This window comes from Bos mutus, chromosome 16, assembly GCF_027580195.1.
Source record: "Bos mutus isolate GX-2022 chromosome 16, NWIPB_WYAK_1.1, whole genome shotgun sequence".
Classification (NCBI taxonomy): domain Eukaryota; kingdom Metazoa; phylum Chordata; class Mammalia; order Artiodactyla; family Bovidae; genus Bos; species Bos mutus.
In genome coordinates this window covers 36,566,624-36,588,054 of record NC_091632.1, presented here as the reverse complement: position 1 = coordinate 36,588,054, position 21,431 = coordinate 36,566,624, and the positions used below count along the sequence as shown (strand labels likewise).

The window sequence follows — 21,431 nt, the reverse complement described above, 5'->3', positions numbered from 1 at the left end:
CCCGAACTGGCCCGGCCCTGTGCCCAGCACACATTTACACACACACTCACATTTGGGCCTGCAGCCCACCCAGAGGAGCTCACCACGCAGCCTCACATACACACACGTGTGCACACGTTGTGCCTAGGTTTACTCACACGTGTGTAACCTACTCACATGGGCAATCACATCTGTTCACTCAGGTGTGCGCCCATGCTCATGATCACACGTGTGTGTGCACAGTCACGTGCATGAACTCACACTTCCGTGGGTGCCCAGACACCTACACGCATGCTCTCACGGGGGCATGATGCGGTGGGGAGCACTGGTGATGAGACACAGAGGTGCCCCTGTCTGTCACCAGGGGCCCAGAGTGCTCCGTGCGCCCAGGGGAGCTGGGACCAAGTTCAGCTTCTGGAAGGTTCTGGGTGCACGGCCCCTCCCCACCGACTGCCTTCGGAAAGGTGGGCATGGTGGGGGCAAGGAAGGAGGCTGCCCCCGCCAGGTGTGCTCTGAGGGCTCCTGCAGCCCAGGGTGGGCCTGGAGGGGGCAGTGGGCTTCGCTGTCATCAGGGTGCCTCAGCCTGTGTCCTGTTGACCGGACACAATGTCCCAAAGTCATTGTGGCTAGTTTGTGCCAGGCCTGCCTTCATGCGGGGGCTCTGGGAGCTGGGCCTGACCCTGGGTAGAGGGAGTCTGCCCGCCTGTCTTCTGGGATCCCCCCCTCCCCCGTGTGGAGGGGTGCTGATCTAGGCACAGGACACTGAGGAGCCGGCCTGGAGGGCATGCCCCTTCCTCGGGCACTTGAAGCCTGAGTGCTCAGCACGGAGCTGAGGTGACTCCCTCCCTGCAGCAAGGGTCCTGGTGGGAGAGGTCGGGTGGGGCATGGGATCTGGGCCCCGAGCCCTCGGCCAGCGTTGGGTGGAAGGCTGGCAGGAGCAAGGTCAGAGGGACAAGGCAGGAGGGCTCAGGCCGGCTCTCCCCTGGGCTCCCAGGGAAGTGGCCTCCCTTCCTGAACCACTGCCAACTTGAGGTGGGTGCTGGTTCCCACGCCGGCTCGCCTGCGCACGGGCAGCTCTTAATCAGTGGCTGGGGTGAAGCTGAGGAAACGCTGCCCTGCAGCCTGGGCGATAAGACGGGAGCCACCCTGCCTGCCCGTGACCTTGAGCTGAGCCAGCCCTCCCTGCAGGGTCTCTGGGATGCAGGCGAGCCCTCGCTTGCAGGGCTGGCTTCCAGACCCGCCTTTGGTGACCTCGGCATGTGGGCGGGTGGTTTGGCAGGCCAGACAAAGGTGTCAGTTGGGTCACCCTGTCCTACCTGTGGTCACTCAGGTTTCCACTAGCCCCTCTGGGGGCAGAGGGAAGGAGGCTCAGCCTCAGCCAAGCCTAGGTCCAGGGTGATGGTCCGGGGGCTGAACTTGCAGAAATCAAGCCCTCAGAAAACAGCCAAGTCCCATTTCCAGGGTTAGCCCGTTCTGGGACAGTGAGGCTGGGGCCGCCACGGCCAGTGGAGTTGAAGTCTGGCTGGGCCTGGGTGTCCCTGCCTGTCCCAATGAGAGGAAGGGGCTGGCGTCAGGATGCCACAGACGATGCCTGGATGTGGTGCCCTTCCCTGCAGACTGTGCTCCCCAAATCTGTCCTCCCATTCCCGGACTTGGCCAGGATCCCCCTTGGAACTGGACACCCTAAGGATCCTCCCAGCCTTTGGTGTTAGGAATGTGGGCGAGTCCACCCAGCTTCACCCCAAGGCAAAGGCCTGGTCAATGTCTCTGAGCTGCGGCTCCCCATCGGTAACCTGGTGGGGGTGGTTCATCCTCTCTGTTCAGATGGTGGCCCTGGACCCAAGCTGCTGCGGGGCCGTGTGCATCTTCAGCTCCAGGTGATTGTGCGGGGGCAGCACTCTGACAGTGGGAAGGGCAGGGAGCTTAGCCCACATTTCCAACCAACAGATGGGTATCAGGGCTGGGATTTAAATGTAGGTCTTCAGAGCCCGAGCTGCCTTGCCCTGTGAAGGCATCTGGGCGGGGTGAGGGGGGGCAGCGGGGGTCCAAGGAAGAAGGACAGCGTCCTTCAGCCTTGGAAGACGCGGCTGCCTGACAACTGCAGACCCTGTGGGCACAGTGCTCCCCCACCCCCGGCTCACCTCCACCTGCTCTTGAGTTTCTCACACTTGTGGGCTCTGACAGTTCCTCCAGGGTCCCTGAGGGTCCTATGGGTTCAGCCATGCTGAGAGTGACGAGGGTAGGTCCCCAAGCTGACCCCCTGCTGTCGCCCTGGCACTCAGTAGGTGCTGATAAAATTCATTAGAAAGTATGGGCTTTCCGGGTGGCAGGCGCAATGGTAAAGAATCCACCTGCCAAGCAGCAGATGTGGATTTGATCTCTGGGTTGGGACGATCCCCTGGAGGAGGAAATGGCAACTCACTCCAGTATTCTTGCCTGGAGAGTTCCAGAGACAGAGGAGCCTGGCCGGCTACAATCCATGGGGTCACAAAGAGTTGAACACGACTTAGTGACTTAAATAACCATGTTAAGTATAAGGCAGATTTGGTACTTAACAATCTATAAACCATTTCCAAAGCATCCATCCTTCTTTCATTTAACACCTGTGCATGGCTCCCCTAGTGGCTCAGCAGTAAAGAATCTGCTTGCAATGCAGGAGACCCAGGTTTGATCCCTGGGTCAGGAAGATCCCCTGGAGGGGGACATGGCAACCCACTCCAGTATTCTTGCCTGGAGAACCCCATGGACAGAGGAGCCTGGTGGGCTACAGGCCACAGGGTCACAAAGAGTTGGACACGACTGAAGTGATTTAGCATGCACACACGCACCCTGCCTGCTAGCATTTGAGCTCAGTGAGAGCAAGAGTCATCAAATTGTTCACTAAGGTATCCCACGTGTCTGTAGTAATAATAGTTTCCTTTGTGTAGTAGATGCTCAGCAAACACTAGTCAAATAGATGAATCTATCTGAGCCACTGATGGGCTTCCCAGGTAATGAATCTGTCTGCCGATGCAGGAGACCTGGGTTTGATCCTGGAGTTGGGAAGATCCCCTGGAGAAGGAAGTGACAACCCACTCCAGTATTCCTGCCTGGAGAATCCCCTAGACAGAGGAGCCTGGTGGGCTACAGTTCATGGGGTCGCAATGAGTCAGACATGAGTGAGCATGTATGAGCCACCACATGGAGCTTTTACATTTTTCTTTTGCACATGTCCCATGGGTCTGTTTTCCTACCTGCCTGCTCTTCACACACATGGCTCCTCTTTCTTATAGAGGAAAGCAAACGTCCTGATACGAAGCCTCGGTCTGTGGCTCCTGAGCTCCATTTCCACAGCTGTGCTGTGAGTGTTGCCTGTGGTCTTCCTCACCTGTGGGGGGTTCCCTTGGGGGGGTGTTGAGTGACAGCGGGAGGAGTGGGGGGCTCCTGGAGATATCCCTTACCACCACCCACCCGGGGGAAGGATGGGGACCCACAGGTGCTCCACCATGCTGCCCTGTCCCTTTGCTCTGGGTGCCCAACGCCACCCCATGCCACCCAGAACCCCCGGTCCCAGGCTTCTCTCTGTGGTAACCCTGTCTTTCCAGCATCCTACGAGCCTGCGGCCACTAGGAGCACCCTTCTCGGTTTGGGTGCTTTGAGCACCTTTGTTGTGAAGCCTTTTCTTTTTTCTGTCTGAGGATGCACTGCCCTAGACATCCCTTCTGGATCCTTAGCGCCTGCCTTCCCCTGAGGGCCTTCCCGCAAATAACTCTCACATCTCACTTGGCCTGACATTTATTTGTCTCTTTCCTCTTCATTCAACAAAGTTTATGGAGCGTCTTCTAAGTGAGGGTGTGTCGGTGGCACCAAGGGAGGCGATGGTGCTGGAGGTGGGCTTGTGCCCTGCTCCCAGGGAGCCCAGGCCTGGGTGGGAGCTTAGCTGTCGCCTTTCTTAAGCGCTGGTACACTGGGAGGTACAGCCTTGCAAACTGCAGGGCGCTGTGGGTGCTGATTTGCCTGGTGGCTTGGGAAGGCTTGGGGCTTCCCTGGTGGCTCAGACATTAAAACATCTGCCTGCAAGGCGGGAGGCCCAGGTTCGATCCCTGGGTCCGGAAGATCCCCTGGAGAAGGAAATGGCAACCTACTCCAGTATTCTTGCCTGGAATATTCCAGGGACAGAGGAGCCTGGTGGGCTGCAGTCCATGGGGTCTCAAAGAGTCAGACACAACTGAGCGACTTCACTTTCTTTTCTTTCTTTCTTTGGGAAGGCTCCCTGCGGAAGGGACCTGTTGTCCAGACACACAGCTCTCGGGGTCTGACGGGTGGCTGGGGGGCTCTGTGCCAGGTCGATGGGAAAGCCACAGAAGGGTTTTCAGCCAGGGGCCTGTGATCTGATTGTTGCCATGAAGGAACATGATGGCTGCGCCATTGAGAAAGGACAGGGGTGAGTGGGACCAGCTGAGAGGACTCCAAGGGGATACTAGAGGTGGCTTCTTCCAGCCTGACCACAGAGACAAGTGTGGACTCCAGGTGTATCGGAGGTGGAGCTGATGGGCTGGCTTTGGATTGGACCCGGGGCGAGAGTGAGGCCAGCTTCCTGTTTCTGGCCTGAGCCCTTGGTGGCTGTGATGCTGTGTACCAGGTCAGGGGAGGGGTGTAGGAGAAGGGAGTGGGATGCTGTCTCCCCCTGAGCTCTGGAACTGACCATGGAGGGGGGCACAGGCAGGGTGCTGTCCACAGGGGCCCCCAGGCTGGGCATGGACCTGGCAGAACCTGCAGAGGCTCCTGGGGGTGGGCAGAGTCCCGGAGTGAGCTCCAACCTGGATACTTGGTTCCCCCACGATTGGAGGGGTGGCCCATCGTGGTGGTTTGAGGCTGAAAGTCTTCAGGACGGTGAAAACTTCTTTAAGATGTGAAAAGTAAACACAGCTGGCTTCCCTTCCTCCACAGAGTCGCCCAAGTCCACAGGTTTGGGGCCCTCAGCAGTGGGAACTCTGGTGCCACATGGCCTGGGTTGGCCCCGTGCCCAGACTTACCTGTGCAGGTTCCAGGGTCACCACGTGGTTCCCCCTGCTCCCCTGTGGCACTGCCTTGTCCCCCAGCCCCCAACTCAGATTCCTTTCAGAAATCTCAGGGAGTTTGCCAGGTGTGAGTAGAGCCAGCTGGGACCCCCTCAGGGTGGCTCGAAAGGAGGGATCCCTCCAGGGCTGGGACAGAGGCCCAGATATGAAACAGAGGAGGAAGAATAGGCTCCCTGAAAAGACCTGTGTCTCCCTCGGCCAGTCCTCCTGACTCTAAGTCAGAAAGCCCTGGGCTCATCTGTCCTGGGATGGTCCCTCGTGGACTAGTCCCTCCTCAGCAGCTGCGTGACCTGGGACCACGTGCTGCATGTCTCTGAGCCCCAGTCTCCTCATCAAGGGCAGTGCCTGGTCCAGGGGGATGCTCAGACTCATGTACCCGGCCAGCGTCCCTACCCTCGGGGTCTCCTGCCCTCCAGCTTCTCTGCCTGCTGGACCCATGGGTCACGCTGGGCTCTGGGGTGCCTGGGGAGTGTCCAGGCCACTGTTCAGAGTGTCCACTCACCCAGCAAGCACCCCAATGTCTTTGGACTCAGGGCCTGGCTGTTGGGGTTGTGGGGATGGGAGCAGAGCCCACCTGCCCTGGCCTTGCCCTCTCCTGTGTGGATGTGGGCCGGGGGTGGCTGCAGAGACAAGAAAACTCATGCTGAAGCCCCTGGAAGCACCCGGTCCAGCATGGGGCGGGGTCCTTTCTGTGATGGGGCTGGGACTGGACCTGCCCTTCCATCCAGGGCCCCTGCCTCTTGGGCCAGCCGCTGCCTCCTCCATGCAGTGGCCTGGCACCGGAGGGGGCGGCTCAGTAACCCTAGGCCACCCCCAGGCAGTGGGTTTAGGTGTAAACACAGCTGCCCCCAGGGTGACCGGTTGGGTCCAGCTGGGGCTTGGGTGTGGGGAGAGGGTCTGGGAGCAGGGAGTCTCCTCTGGAGAAGGCAGGGGAGGCCGGCTGCTCTCAGCCCTGACCTTTTGTCTGGACCCTCTCTTCTTGCTCTCCCAAGGCCTGGGCCAGCATTGCCCCTCCTCCGGGGTGGGACCAGTCTGGGCATTTCCACCAATGAGATTTTGCAGGGAGGGGGCCTCAGCCAATCTCTCAGCCTCCTTCAACTGTGGGCTGCTCCCTCTGAGCCCCTCACTACCCACCCTCCTCCCACAACCCCCTCCCCCTTGGCCTCCCCCAGAAAGTGCCCTGGAACTCCATGTCCCACTGAAGTGAGTGGGGTTATTTTTGCTTCACCCAGAGGGGCTTCACTGAACCCAGACCTGGTGGGGATGGCTCAAGCCCTGGTGGAGGGGGAGCGGTGTGTGACCCAGGACAGCAGAGCGGGGCCAGTGACCTGCCTGGCTGTGGGACCCTTCCCCGGGGCCCCCACATGGTTCCAGGGCTGGAGTGGGAGTGTGGGGATCTGTCCTGTCTGTCCAGAGTCTGGGTCCTGTCCAGGCCTGAGGCCTCACCTTGTGGGGAGACTTAGGGACCTTGTGTCCTGGCAGTGGCCTGGGGGTGCCTCCACGCCCCTGCCCCTCCTCACACGCCTTCTCCCTCCCTCCACAGCCGTGTGCAGCTCCGGCCTCTGCTTTAACGGCGGCCACTGCGTGTCCGGCTCAGCCCAGCCGTGCCGCTGTCCCTCTGGCTTCCAGGGTCCTCGCTGTCAGCATGGTGAGTGGTGCGCCCTCCAGGTACTCCATGCCGGGGAGTCTCTGATGGTTGGGGGTGGGGGTCTCCGGTGCCCTGACCCCACTCCCTGCAGTCCCCTGAGGGTGTTGGAAGGAGGGGCAATGCTGCAACCCCCTTTCTCATGGATGCCTCTGCACCATCATCAGAGTCCACCACATCCAATAACGCCCTCTGTGGATGGGGACAGTGGGCATGGAGACAAACAGGCATGAACCAGGTCCCTGGGTCAGCTGGGAAGCGGCTCGTCCCAGGGGCCCCTGAGCTGTACCCTTACCTGCCAGGGGCTCTCGTGTCCTTCGTGTCAGAAGTTGGGGGACATGGGGCCCTACCCTCACGCCTGCAGACTGGATCCTGACCTGCTGACGATCCATCCCCCGGCAGTGTCCTGTGGGGACACTGTGGGTGTGGATGAGCTTAAAAGCAGGTGCTGGGCGAGGGGCAAGGGCAATAGAAACTTTATAAAGAAATACAGATAAGTACATGAAAAGTCGTCCAAAGAACCTGCAGACCTCCTCCTAATTTCTTGGCGTGAATCTCCCTGGTGGTCTTCTGCTTTGTTTGAGTTACTTACCCGACCGTGTAGCTCGCGGGTCCTGCTGGAACAGGGCATGGAGCTGCGGCCGCCGTCGAAACACTTGAGATGATTTCTGCTGCTTTGAACTTGCTTCTGCTGAGCAGCTGGGGGCCTCTTCCCCATAGACGCTGGGGCGTACATCCTGTGCGTGCTTTAAGGCTCTGGATGCCAGTAGGCAACCGGAGGGAAACCAGGAAATCGTGGGGGACTGGGGCCCCCCTTTGTAGGGGGACCCCCGTGCTCTTGCTGTTCCCTGTGCATTCACATGCGTGTGCCCCCAAAGCGGGGCTGAAAGCAGGGGTCCTGGGGAGGTGCTGGTCGGTTCTGAGCCTGGCACTGGTGCCCGGGGTGCTGGCATCATTGGAAAGAGTCGGCAGGCTCTGACTGCTCATTGAATGCCCTCTGTGAGGCGGAAGGTCCTGCTTCCTGGGCTCTGGGTGCTGGAGTGCTGCTGTCCGGCCATGGTGTGAGGACCACTGTCTCCCTTCCAGGCGCTGGGGTCCCAGCTGCGTACCCTGGACCATCAGGGCTCCAAGCCTCAGTCAGGCCTCCACGTGGATTTAGAGCCTAAGCACCTCTGTGGGCTGGACAGAGGTGACTCCACCCCACACCAGTGCAGGCTGGGGTCCAGGCTGGGGTGCAGGGGCCTAGCTGCCATGCGTCACCTCTTCTCAGGGTCTTTCTGATAGCCGCGGGTGGGTATGAAGATGCTGGGTTGTGTGCTCAGGGCGAGAGGGACATCCGGCCTCGAGCTGCTGTGGGGTGGTCCCTGGGACCGGGCTGTGCCTTGACAGTCAGCAGCCCCGCGGTCCCTGCTGCCCAGGGAGGGCGGTGAGGAGGTAACTGTGCATTGTGGCCTGTCCTTGGCCTCGTCCTCAGGAAGCAGCCAGGACCCCTGCCCCCTGCCCTCGGGCCAGGCTTTCTCTAGGCCCCTCCCCTTCCGCCATGCTTTCTGGGGCCACTAGTCCTCCCACCACTCCTGCCCTGACGCTCTTTCCGACGCCCAGCCCTAAACATCACTGACAGGTGCTCCTTTTGTCCTGAGCAGCACCGCCTTCCTGTGAGACCTGACACTCGGCCTCCTGGGTACCAGAGGGTGCATGGCTTGCAGGGGTGAGGTGGGTGTGGGGCTCGTCATCCAGCAGGTGCTCTGCAGCCAGCCAGGGGCCCCCTAGGGCAGTACCAGCTGCTGGACTCGGAGACCCACACTCAGTGCTCCTGGTGGGGAGGGGCCCGTGATCACAGGCTCACACACTCCCTGGTCTCTTGGAGTCTGGGCTCCAGGCTTGGCTTTGCCTCCAGAGCAGCCGTGCTCCTGTGGTCACTTACGGGTGGCCTCTCGGGGTGGGGGCACCTTCCTTTCCCTTCCCACACTCTGCCTGCGTCACTCCCTTGAGCCCTAGCCTCGTCTGCTTCGTGGAAGAGGAATCTGGTGTTAGGGAGGTCTGGCTGCTGCTGGCCGCTCAGCAGAGCTGGGGCTGGGGCCTGGTCCAGCCCAGTGAGCACCTTGAACCTTCCAGCCATGCCATCTCTGGTCACGGTGCTGGCCCTTGGTGGGGGCAGAGCCTTGTTGACATCTGATTGGGAGGAGAGGGCCGGATCCCCAGGTCCCCTCCCTGCTCACCTCCCAGGCTGGAGCGTCTGCATGGGGAGAGGTGAGGGGGCTGGCCTGTGACAGCCCGTGGCCCTCCAGGGTCGGGGGCCTTCCTGGGAGAATGGCCAGTTGTAGTAACAAAGCTGTAGGGTGGCCCCTAGGCCTCCTCTTAGGATACCATCTCCTGGAAGAAATGTCTGGTGTGCAGAGCAGGGATGAGGTCTGGTGTGCAGACCTGGTGTTCAGGGTTTGGTGTACAGGGCTGAGTGTGCAGGGCTGGGTGGGCAGAGCTGGTGTGCAGGACTGGGTTGGCTGTACAGAGCTGGTGTGCAGGGTTGGTGTGCAGAGCTGTGTGTGCAAAACTGGGTTGGGTATACAGGGCTGGTGTGCAGACCTGGTGCAGGGTGGGTGTGCAGAGCTGGGTGTGTAGGACTGGGCTGGGTGTACAGGGCTGGAGTGCAGGGCTGGGTGGGCAGAGCTGGTGTGCAGGGTGGGTGTGCAGAGCTGGGTGTGCAGGACTGAGTTGGGTGTACAGGGCTGGTGTGCAGACCTGGTGCAAGGTGGGTGTGCAGATCTGGGTGTGCAGGACTGGGCCGGGTGTGCAGGATTGGTGTGCAGGGCTTTTGAGCAGGGTTGGTGTGCAGGGCTGGTGTGTGCAGACCTGCTGTGAGGCCTGTGCCCCTGCAGGGCCGCTCCGTCCCCTTCCGGTCCATCCATGCTGGGTTTGGAGCCGGCAGACCTGAGACCTGGCACTGTTGGGCATGCTACTCACCGCCCCCCAAATATAATTGATTCCAGTTTCAAAAATAAAAGCCATATTTTTTTCTGGTTTCCCAAATACTTTCATTTGAACAAAAGAGTAGGGGAGGGAGAAAGGAACTCTGCTGATGGTGGGGAGGAGGGGGAGAGGAAGAGCCCTTCCCCCGCCTGGTACCCCTCCCCTCACCTTGGGCCTGCCTGCTCACCTCTGCCTGCCGCCCCCTCCCTTCCCTGGAAGACTTTCTGCAGGAGCCTCAGGAGCACAAAGGGAGCCTGTGCTGGCGGGGCCTGGAGCTGGGGGTGGAGGCTGGGGCAGCACAGGCCCCTGGTGCAGTCTGGCCAAGGGCGGCTGTCTGTCCAGGCTGGGCATTTCGTCATCCTGATGTGCCTGTGGGCCTCAGGGTAACGCGCCAGCCTCCAGCTCCCCTCTCTGTTTGGTGGGGATGGAACAGGGGGGTGTTTGTGCAGGTCCCAGGCATCAGTGCAGGGGAGGGGCAGAGTGCCCTGGCAGGGTGGTGGTGACCTTTTCTCCCAGAAGTCTGGCCATTGAGGGACCTAAGGGATGATGGGGGTGGGGATAGGATGGTGATGGTCCCTTGTCCTGGGGTCCCTGCACACCGGATGCCTGAGCTTCTGTGGGCGAGTGGTGCCCATGTGGCCTCTCCTTTGGGATAGCCTGAGGTCAGGACACCCCCCAGGACCACTGGCTTCCTTGCCCTGAGGACCGGCACCTTCAGGTACCCCGACCCTAAGTGGGCTCCAATGATCCTATTATAGCATCTGTTCCATCAGGCAGACTAGGAACAGTTTCCACCCTCTGAAAATACAGCTTTGTCCTCCCTCTGCACCCAGAGTACAGCTGGGTGCGGCTTGGAGTGAGTGATGGCAAAGGCCCCTCCCGCCCATCCCCCAGATCTGCTGGGGACGATCTTGTCATAGCCAACTGGCCTTGACTCTTTCAGGAAAAACAGGCAAACAGACCACACTTTGGAACGTTGCTCGGTCACTAAGTTGTGTCCGACTCTTTGCGACCCCCTGGACTGTAGCAGGCCAGATTCCTCTGTCCTTCACTATCTCCTAGAGCTTGCTCAAATTCATGTTCATTAAGTCAGCGATGGCATCCAACCATCTCGTCCTCTTTCATCCCCTTCTCCTCCTGCCTTCAATCTTTCCCAGCATCAGGGTCTTTTCCAACGAGTCAGCTCTTCGAATCAGGTGGCTAAAATATTGGAGTTTCAGCTTCAGCATCAGTCCTTCCAATGAATATTCAGGGCTGATTTCCTTTAGGATGGACTGGCTTCATCTCCTTGTTGTCCAAGGGACTCTAAAGAGTCTTCAGATTTGAATGCATCAATTCTTCTACTCTTGACCTTCTTTATGGTCCAGGTCTCACATCTGTACATGACTACAGGAGAAACCATAGCTTTGACTAGACGGAGCTTTGTCTGCAAAGTGATGTCTCTGCTTTTTAATACACTGTCTAGGTTTGTCTTAATTTATCTTTATCTAGTATCATAAATTGGAGAAGGCAATGGCACCCCACTCCAGTACTCTTGCCTAGAGAATCCCATGGATGGAGGAGCATGGGGTCGCTAAGAGTCGGACATGACTGAGCGACTTCCCTTTCATTTTCATGCATTGGAGAAGGAAATGGCAACCCAGTCCAGTGTTCTTGCCTGGAGAATCCCAGGGACAGGGGAGCCTGGTGGGCTTCCATCTATGAGGTCGCGCAGAGTCAGACACAACTGAAGCGACTTAGCAGCAGCAGCAGTATCATAAATGGAGAAGGCAATGGCACCCCACTTCAGTACTCTTGCCTGGAAAATCCCATGGATGGAGGAGCCTGGTGGGCTGCAGTCCATGGGGTTGCTAAGAGTCGGACACGAATGAGCGACTTCACTTTCATTTTTCACTTTCATGCATTGGAGAAGGAAATGGCAACCCACTCCAGTGTTCTTGCCTGCAGAATCCCCGGGACGGGGGAGCCTGGTAGGTCTATGGGGTCGCACAGAGTCGGACACGACTGAAGCAACTTAGCAGCAGCAGCAGCAGCAGCAGCAGCAGCAGTATCATAAATAGCCGCTGGTCATTTCTTGTGACCTGGTCTCTACTGACCTCAGAGAAGGAGAGCGGACTCTGAGGTCCAAGACCTGGGTAACCTCTAGGTACTTCTTAGTTCAAGAAGCTTAGGCCCTGGTCCCTCTGGGCCTCCGTTTCCTCACCTGTCAAATGGTCAGATTGGGTCTGTCTCTCAGGCAGCTCTAGGACTTGCTCCTGGGTCCACGGAGCTCTCAGGGCACCAGTGCTAACGTGCAGCAGGATGAGTGGTCTGGAGGGCTTCCTGAAGGAGGTGGGCCTGTGGGTTAGGCTTGGAGGTGCAGGTGGAGCTGGGTGGCCTTTCCAGGTGGGAGCAAGGCAGGGGCAGAGGAGCAGGGTGGAGGGAGGTAGTCGGTTTGGCCCGGAGGAACTGGTGGGGACAGACGGCGGAGAAGGTTCAGCCTGGAATCAGAGACTTAGGGTTCCCCTCTGAGCTGTCTGGAATAACCTGGAACCTGGGGAGGGGCAGCCCTGGGGACCTAGGCTGGCCTGCCCCTCCCCCCACCCCCTCTCTGCAGGGAGAGGTGTCCGTGGTCCTGCCTGGAGCCTCAGGCCCAGGCCTCCTCCTTTGAAGGAAGGAGCCCGATCCCCACAGGAGCAGGGAGTGGGCGGGTGGGGTCCTAGGAGTGGCCCTAAGTGGCTTTGGGTTCTTGAGGGGGAGGCCCTGGTCTCTGCCAGGAGGCCTTGGGAGCAGGCGGCTCCCCCTGAGGGCATGGGGGTGAGAGGCAGGCCCACGGGTCTTGAGCGCCTGGCCTTGGCTCAAGGATGACTTTGTTTCTAAACTGGGATAATTGATGAATGGAGAGGAAGCCGCCCCCGGGCTGCCTTCAGTGGTGCCCACTGTATCCGAGGGTGGGAGACTGACCCCTGGCTCGAGGTCCAGACACCGCCAAGGGCTGCTCTTGGCCACTGGCCGGGACCAGGCCTGGGACCTGGCTCTCCTCTGCCTGACGGGTGTGCAGAGCTGCCACCTCCCCCAGGCCCCTGGCCCTGCTCTGCCCTCCCCTTGCCCCCACCGTGGTGGGCACTGTGGCCTTTGGCTTTCACACACGCCCGATTTAGCTACACTGAACCCCTCCTTTGAGGACAGTTCCCGAAATCTCCAGGGAGATTTTTCCACTCCCTGCGGGAGCTGGCGCTGGGCGTCTGCTGGTGGCCGTTGGGATGAATGGAGGGGTGGGTGGCTGTGGCCGTGCCCTCTGGCCCTGCTGGCCTGACCATCAGCTGGGACAGGTGTGGCTGCTGCCCTGTACTCGGGGGTCCGTGTCTCTGCAGGGCAGCGGGTCTACAGACCGCCTGCTCCAGGACAGTCTGGGGACCCCCACAGGCAGACTCCCAACTCCTTTCAAAGCGTCTGACTCTGGGAAGGGGCTTCGTGTTCGCTCCGCGAATCCTTTAATTACCAGGTTCATCCCCTGCCCGTCCCCAACTACCCACAAAGGCGCCTCTGTCTTTCCGATGACTGTTCTCCAGGCCTGCTCTGCACACAGTGGGGCTGTGGGCCTCTCCCAGGGCTGGCCTCTGAGACGCGGTGGTCTTCTAATGACGTAATTACAGCAGGATCCACCAAGAGGCAGGTCTTCTGGGGCCCCGGGGGCCTGTGAGCTCGCCCCTACTCGCCCCATGCCTTCCCCCTGGGTGTTTGGTAAGTGGATGGCACAAGTGCCCCTGCCCACGCAGGACCTACCATCTGGGCAGGATGGAGGCTGGGTCTGCAGAGAAAGACAAGGCCTCCCAGCCTTGCTTGCCCAGGGCTGCCCCAGGCTGGAGCCCCGCCCATCCTCCTGGGTGGGCTCCTGAAAGGACCGTGGGAACCTGCCCTCTGGCTTTCCCTGGCCTCGGCCACAGAGCTTGTCCGTGCCCCTGGGAACTGTCCCAGACCCTCCCAGTGAAATGCCTTCTGGGCTGCAGGGGCCTTCCTGGGCGTTCCCTGGTGGGCTGGGGGCTTGTCCCATTTTACAGATGAGACCACTGAGCCCTGGCAGTTCCTGAGTTGCCAGGGTCAGTGATATGCTCAGGGTGGGCAGACAGTTTCTCAGTCCTAGCAGGGCAGGGTGGGCTGTGGGTGGAGGTCCTGCTGGGGTGAGGGAGCCTGGGGAGTTTGTGGGGCATCTGTGCAGCCTGCGTGCCCATTGTGGGTCCCCTGACTGCTGCTGCCTTGGGACTGACAATAATTGGGGTGCAGGAGCCCTGGGTGTGTTGGGGCTGAGGGGCCATGCCCGGGCTTCTGGCTGACCTTTTCTGGTAGTCTGCTGGGCTGGTAAAGCCAGGCAGCTGCCCACTTGCCAAGGGGCTGCGGTGCCCAATTTTCTAGCCACTGGCTGGCTGCGGTGGGTGGCTTGGCACTTTCTATTCTGGACACAGGAATGGCTTGGCCATGCCGTGTGGGCAGGGGTGGGGGCCCAGAGACCCCTCTCTGCTCAGACGCCGCTTGCTGGTCCTCCTGCACCCACACTGGCTCAGGCTTTCTCTGCAAGGGAGGGGAGCAGAGGAGCCCAGCTGAGGAGCAGGAGCTCGGTTAGACCAGGGCCTGCCCCCACCTCCCCCGCTGAGGCCTCATGGCCCTGTGTGCTGGGCTGGGTGGGGACGCCCATGCCAGGAGGGGCTGAAGGCTGGGCATCAGGGGCAGCGTGCATCGGTGGTGGGGCACAGGGGCAGTGGAGAGGGCTGGAGGGGCCCCAGGAGGGGAGTGTGGTGTATGGGGGTCCCTTTGCTTGGGGGCTCTTGGCCTGGGCACTAGGGAGAGGCTCTCACAGGCAGGCCATGGGTCACTGCTCTCCGAGAATCGTGTGTGGAAGGGAACTCATGCATGAAGCCTGAGCCCACCTTCCAGCCCCGTGTGGACACACCATCCTGCTCTGGCTGAAGGGGCGCCTTCCGAGGACCCCCTGGGGTATCCAGGACCATGGTCCATGCCCCCTACTGTGTCAGGCCCCCTTCTCATTACCCCAGAAGCCTTATCCTCCCCCCACAGTGGGAGCTTCTGTGGTTGGCACTCACTGCTCACCCTGGAGCCCTGGCACCTTAAATAAGTCAATAAAATGTAGCAGCTGCAGAGCAGAGCTGTCAGTCTCAATTCCTGGAGAATTCCTGTCTGGGGCCATCCGGTGCTCAGGAGCCTGTTTTGGGGCTGGTGCTGCCTCCCCCAGCAGTTGGACCCCTCGGCTCGGGTGACCACGCCCCTGTCCCCCAGTCCGACGGTGCCCTGAGATTTCGTGCAGGGGGCTCTGAGGCAGCGGGCCCTGGAGAGCCGAGAGCTCCCGATGCTTGCTGGGCTCCTGGACGGACGTCTCATCCCTGTGTCCACTCTTCCTGCGGTGCCCGCCTGCCGAGCGCTGGCCGCCAGGGTTGTAGTTGTTGTCGTTCAGTTGCTAATTTGTGTCTGACTCTTTGTGACCCCATGGACTGCAGCACACCAGGCTCCCCTGTCCTTCACTGTCTCCCTGAGTTTGCTCAAATTCATGTCCATTGAGTCCTGTGGTGCAAAGTCCAGGAAAGACCCCGACTGCCCACTTCCAGGATTCCTGGGGCCGTGCCTGCCTCCGTGTCCTGGCAGGATAATTAATGAGGGGTCTGTGAGCGCAGGAGCTGGCATCCTGGAATCTGGCTCGGGTTCTGGCGGCCCCCCACATTCCAGAGCAGGGCCTGGCCTCTGAGCCCTGGTCGGACTGAGGCCTGGGCAGCATTGCACGGAGCCTGGCCAGCTGATTACGGGCAGTAACCGCAGGAGGAGGAGGTGGCGGCCAAGGGCGCTGACAGCCTGCTAGACTGGTCTCCAGCCGAGGCTGGTGCGGAGGAGCTGCTGTCCAGGTCGATCTCCCAGCCAACATCTGCTGTGCTGGGAACCAGGAGCGGCGGAGGGAGGCGTCACCCACCATTCAGGGTCAGGGCGAGGTTAGCCATCTGCGGAGGCTAGCCCGCCCTGGAATCAGGGGTCTCCGCACCGAGGAGGTCTCACCCCCACCGAGCCCCAGGCTGCTGCCTGTCCTGCTGCTGTTGAGGTCCCACAGGACCACGAGGCCAGAAGTGGGCACCAGCCGTTCCTGGAGCAGGATGTGGGACAGGTGGCCCACACGCCCATGCACAGCTGTGATTGCCCCAACCCTGACTGGGGACCCTCCCCCCTCCCCAGGAAACCACAGTGCATGATGGCGTGTGCAGACCACAGTATGTGAACCTGGAGGTGAGGAGACCCGGACAGTTCGGTCCCACACGTCATTTCGGAATGCTCTCAGACAGCATGAACTGGGCTTGCCAATATCCTGGCTGTGCCTTTGTCATCCGTGGGCTCCTGTCCAAAGGGCTGGCAGTGCCCTTCCTGCTCAGGGAAAGGGAGGGCGTGTTGGCAGCACACTCGGCCAGGACCACCGGACCGTTCACCGGGAAAAGCTGAGCTCCTCTCCGGCCAGCGCATCCATGCGCGTCCCCGACAGCGGCCATCCCACACAAAGGGTGCGGCCACACGGCCCCTGGACGTTTGCGCTCCAGCTGCGTCCGGGGAGGAGGGTGGGGCAGACGGCATTGTCAGTGCTGGCAGGGCCTCAGGGGCCCGCCTGTGTCCCATGGGACTCTCGAATCCCCTGGGCCTTTCTGCCATTCCTGGGGACTGGCTCCAGTGCCTGGACTTTGGGTCTGCCCGCCTGGAGGTCAGGACAGCAGGTCTGGGAGCTCAGGCCTCCCTCGGGGCTCCCTCTGGGTGTCACTGGTTACTGCGTTTGTTGAGGGGCCGTAGGGGAGGTTCAGCATCAGAACCCCAGCTCCCAGTCCCAGCTGTCTGCTCCCCCCGGCACTCCCACGTGGCCCCTTCTTCCTGGTCCTTCCCGTGGGGCATGCTCACCCCCCGAGGACGGTGAGGACGACCTCACCTTACAGCCTTAGTGCCTGCTCCCACACCTCTGGATCAGCCCCTCCCTTGGGCCGTCCTCCAGGCTGAGGGCAGGCAGGCTGGACACGAGGGCAGGCCAGCTCTGGGCTGGATTCAGGACTGACCTCCACCTCGCAGGGTGATTGAGCTGCTCTCCCTGTGGCTGGGCCTCTCTGGGTGCCCCCCGGGAGCTGAGGGACCACGGGCGGGTGGAGGTGCCTGTGGAAGAAGTGGCACCGATGAGGCTGCCGGTGCCCAGTGCAGGCCTCCAGCCCGTACCAGGGCCTTCCTCCTGCACCCCAGCTGGGAGGGTGGCTGGGCATTCAGGGCTCACCCTGCCTGACCCCAGGGTGGGGGAACTGTGTGCATGGTCGTCACCCTCTAGACACCATGAGAGCTCCAGGACTGGGTGCCCAGGTGCATGTAGCTCCGTGGGTGCTCACACTTTCTCAGCTAAACTCCAACCCGGGGAGGGAGGTTCAGGATGGGGAACACATGTACACCCGTGGTGGATGCATGTTGATGTATGGCAAAACCAATACAATATTGTAAAGTAAATAATAATAATAATAATTAAAAAAATAAACTCCAACCCGACTAGCTCCCTACCCCAGCCAGAGCTGGTCTGCCCTCGTGTCCCACTCTGCTAGTAGGGTTTCCAAGGGCCCACCCTCCTGCCCCGTCTTGCCTCTAAGAGACTTGGCTCAGGCTGAGCCGGGCGGCCTGCTTGTTGCCTGGCTGAGCTGCAGAGGGGGCAGGTGTGGATGCAGCAGGGTTGCAGACTGTGCTGGCTGCTCTGCTCACAGCCCCCCGGCCCTCCTGCCTCCAGGAGCACATACCATGTTGGCTGAGCGTCTGGGTTCCCACGGGAGAGGGAAGGTGTCGGGGCTTCTGGCTCTTTCTGTAGCTCATGGTGGGGACGCCCCACCCCAACTCACCAGCCCCAGGATGTACTTATTGGATTCACAGACACAGAGCCGTCAGGAAGAGCCCCGAGTGCCTGGGCCTTCAGGTTGGAGGACCTGAACTTGGGCCCCAGTCTGTCACATCCCAGTCTTCCTGGTGGGCTGTGGGACGGTGTGTCTGGCTCAGGCAGCCAGCAGGGTACAGAGCCTGAGTGGTGGGGTGAGTGGTCTTCACTGTGTCTCTCTGTCCCCATGGGTGCGATGACGTCTCTAGGGACTAGGAGGGCCATCCTGGGAGGCCTGGGAAATGCTGGCCATCATGTGGTTAAGCACCTGCTGTGACACCTGGAAAGCAGGGGGGCTCATTCCTACACAATGTGGCCAGATGGGGAGCCTCTGGGCTCTGGCTTGGAGGGTCCTGGGTGGTGTGTCCTGTGACCTGGGAGCCTGGGACTGCTGGAGTGCCTGGAGGCTGGCCCTCCCTTGGCCCCAGAGGTCACAGACACGCCCGCTCCCCTGGCCCCAGAGGTCACAGACTTGCCTGCTCCCCTGTTGCCCAGGCCCTGGAGGTCACAGACACATGTGCTCCTGGTGAGGGTGGACAAAGGCAGGCGGATGGCATTGGGGTGGGGGCCGAATGTCCTCAGGAGTGGCATGGGTGCCCACTGCTCCTCATCTCAGACCCCCAGTCAGGTGGGGATGAGGGGAGTGTCGGAAAGGCTGCACCTCACAGACAAAGTCATCCCACCTGGCTCCCAGCAGCAGGTGTGGAGGGGCCTAACTTGTGCCATTTCCAAGGCCAGGGCTCCGGAAATGGAGCAGAGAGCTGGGCCCCATGCCTTAGACAGCTGCCTTGCATGACTCCTGAGCAGGGCACTTCCCCAGGGGGTGGGGACTTGATTTCCCCTGATGCTGTGGGGTGCTACTTCTTCTGGGTGGCTTCTCCAGCCTGAGAGCCTAGGCCCCAGGTCAGAAGTGGCCAATGGATGCTGCCCAGTCCAAGCCCCTCCTTTTACAAACTAAATGTTGCACAGAGAGGGGGCACCTCTGCCCAGGGGCCCTCTCTGTGTGTGCTTATGGAGGGCAGGTGGTCCCTGCTGGGCCCTCTGCACTATTTGGATGGATGGATGGATCCATCCAGTGGACGGATGATGGATGGATGGATGGGTGGATAACTAACATGGGGATCTGTGGCTAGGTCCACTGCATACCTGCCGACACCTTGTTCTCTTCCTCTGGACCCACTGGGGTGGGCAACTGGAAAGTGATGGAGGACCCAAGGTGGGTGGGTGAGATCAGACTCTGGCCAGGAAGATGCCACCCGTGTGCCAAGGGGCACATGCCCAGTGGGATGAGAGGGTGGGCAGCTGGCCCTGTGCGCTGAGCGGTGTCCACCTGGGCTTCACCCCTTGCGAGGCAGGTGTCGTGCACAGGGGCCAGGCCTTGCATTCCTGACCTTTCTCTGTTAGGCACTGGCCTTGGCCCCCAGCTGGTGCCGGCTTCTGAGGGTGGTCCTGGCTCTTGGAGCCCCTAGAGGAGTTGGGGGGAATCCCAGGGACTGGCTGGGAATGTGGGCACCCAAGCACACAGGGCCTCTTCTCCCCCCACTGTGGACCCCCAGACTCTCAACCCGGGGCTGCCAGCTGCCCCCAGGGACTCTCAGCCCTGCCTGCCCTCCCAAGGCCTCCGTGGCTACAGGTAGGCCCAGAAAGAACAGCCCAGGCGTGAGGGATCCCAGAGCCTCCTGGAAGGGCTCCTGCCCCAGCTTGGGGGTGGTGCAGGGAGGAGGGGCCCACCTGCTCTCCCCTCGGGGTGGTGCACTGGCGCCCCCTGGTGGCAGTGACATGCCAGCACAGGCGCAGGGGGCTGCCTGGAATTTGCGGTCAAAGGTGAGTGCCAGCTCCTCCACTCCCTTTGCCATCCCTGCAGGGGATGCTGGTGTCACCTGTGACGGCTGCCGAGGGACACAGCTGGGAAAGAGAGGCTGAGACCTTGGCGAGGAGTCCAGGGGCACGAGTGTGGAGGGGCGGTCTGGGTGCACGGCCTGCACTCAGTCATGCACTCACTGGTTCATTCATTCATTCATCCATCCGCCCCAGCAGTCATTGAACCGTCCAGGCCCCATGCCAGGGACTCAGCTGTGCAGGGGGCCCAGTGCAACCCTGGCGGCTGGGTCACCGAGGCCTGCTGGGGCATGACCGGGCGTCCCTCAGCGATCTTGCTTGCTGCACATTTGTGGTCCGTGTGCTTCCGTCAGGATGCTGAGAGTTTTGCCTCGGGACGGGGGGGCAGGCTTCCGAGTACTGAGGCTGGAAGTCAGGCAGCCATGGTGGCTCGTGCCGGGGCCAGGCTGGTGGCCAGGGTGACCCCGGTCCAGGGCAGAAAGACTGAGGAGTCAGTGCAGAGGGAGAGGAGGTCCCTGTGTGTCCAGGCGAGGAGAGGCTCCATGTGAAAGAAAGAGGGGGCTCCTGAGGTCTGGTCCAGGAGATAGGGTGGAGAGCAGCAATTTCTGAACTCGTGGAGAACAGGGTGGGAGCAGTTGGTGGGAACGTGGGGCTTCTACTTAGGCCTCTGTGCCAGGAGGGGCCGTCTGGCCAAGGGGTTTTGCCCCAGGTCCTGGGGAGGAGCAGGCATCTGGATGTGTGCCTGGGAGAGGCCATAGCCTTCCCTTCTCAGACGTGGAGGGCACTGCAGGGCTCGGGCTGCCAGATGCACCAGCCACTCTCCAGTCTGTGTGCCGATCTGCAGGGTGGAGGCTGGACTCGCTGGCCCGCTCGGGCCCCGTGGATTCTAACACTCAGATCATTGGCTCACTTCTCCTCCTCGGGGCTGTCTGGAAGCTGCAGGAGGGCTCTTTGCAGAAAACAGAACTTCCGCTCAAATCCAGATCTCAGATGAAGTAATCATCACTGTTGAATGTTCCTTCGCTCAGCAAGCATTCTTCCAAATTTATTTGTTGACTTTTATCATGTGCCAGGCACAGCTGGGGGTTGGCCATGCCGTGGCTGTTGAGCCGACATGGCCTGATCTCAGGGACCTTCAGGTCACGGGGGTCAGAAATCCCACTGCCAGAGGTGTGATGGAGGCTGTGAAGGGGACGTGTAAGCTGGACCTGGCCCAGGGTCAGGGCGAGGCAGCCACCCTGCAGGAAATCCCCAAACCCTCCAAGTGTCCATCTGTCTGAGCCGGTAGCTCTGGGATCTGTTGGCACCAAGTGTGGGGCTTAACACCAGGTCCTACAGGGGACCCCTCTGGGGAGCCTTCCTGGCCAGGACCCAGAGCTCTTGGGGAGAGCGAGCGGCCCGCTGGAGAATGAGGCCCAGGAGGGGCCAGCTCCCTCCTTAGGAGCCAGCCTCCTGTCTGGACAGGGGCAGGTCTGGTTGAGGGGCTCCCAGCAGGGCAGGGGCTTGGCTGGCCAGAGGCTTAAGAGTGTCCAGGCCCTGGATTTCACACCAGGGTTTGGAGCCCAGCCTAGCGCTCTGGCCCCAGGGTGACTGGGCTTCCGCTGGGGCCCCAGCCCGGTTCCCGGCAGGGTTCTGAGCTCTGCTTCAGGAAATGATAGAGAAATGCCAGTCCCCCCCTGCCTGCCCCCACCACAGTTCTTCCTGATCTTGACTTAGAAAGAGGCAAAGAGAGGGCACTGCACTCTGTCGTCCAGAGCAGAAGGTGTCCAGTGTTGGGGCCCTTCCTCCATGGTCAGGACCATGCTGTGCAGGCCACTGGGCTCGGGACTAGAGGGGCTCTGGGGGACCTCACACAAGCTCAGGAATCAGAGTTCTTGGTACAGAGAGAGAGATGCAGACACACCCAACGCGTGAACACAGGCACACACCCACATGTGCACACGCATGCACCCACTCCTGCACACACACATGCGGAGGGCACGTGCTGAGAGTGTGCCAGGCTCAGCGCACACCACCCTCCCCAGCCTCG

General features: G+C 60.9%; 1 protein-coding gene across 3 annotated transcripts in view; it reads left to right on the top strand.

Annotated features, from left to right (window-relative positions):
* Window positions 1–21,431, top strand: part of MEGF6 (multiple EGF like domains 6) — a 106,779-nt gene that overhangs the window by 13,533 nt on the left and 71,815 nt on the right. For all 3 annotated transcript variants that reach the window (XM_070385093.1, XM_070385092.1, XM_070385095.1), the window contains exon 4: window positions 6,583–6,687. In XM_070385093.1, coding sequence (XP_070241194.1) covers window positions 6,583–6,687 — 105 coding nt within the window. The remainder of the gene's footprint in view (window positions 1–6,582; window positions 6,688–21,431) is intronic.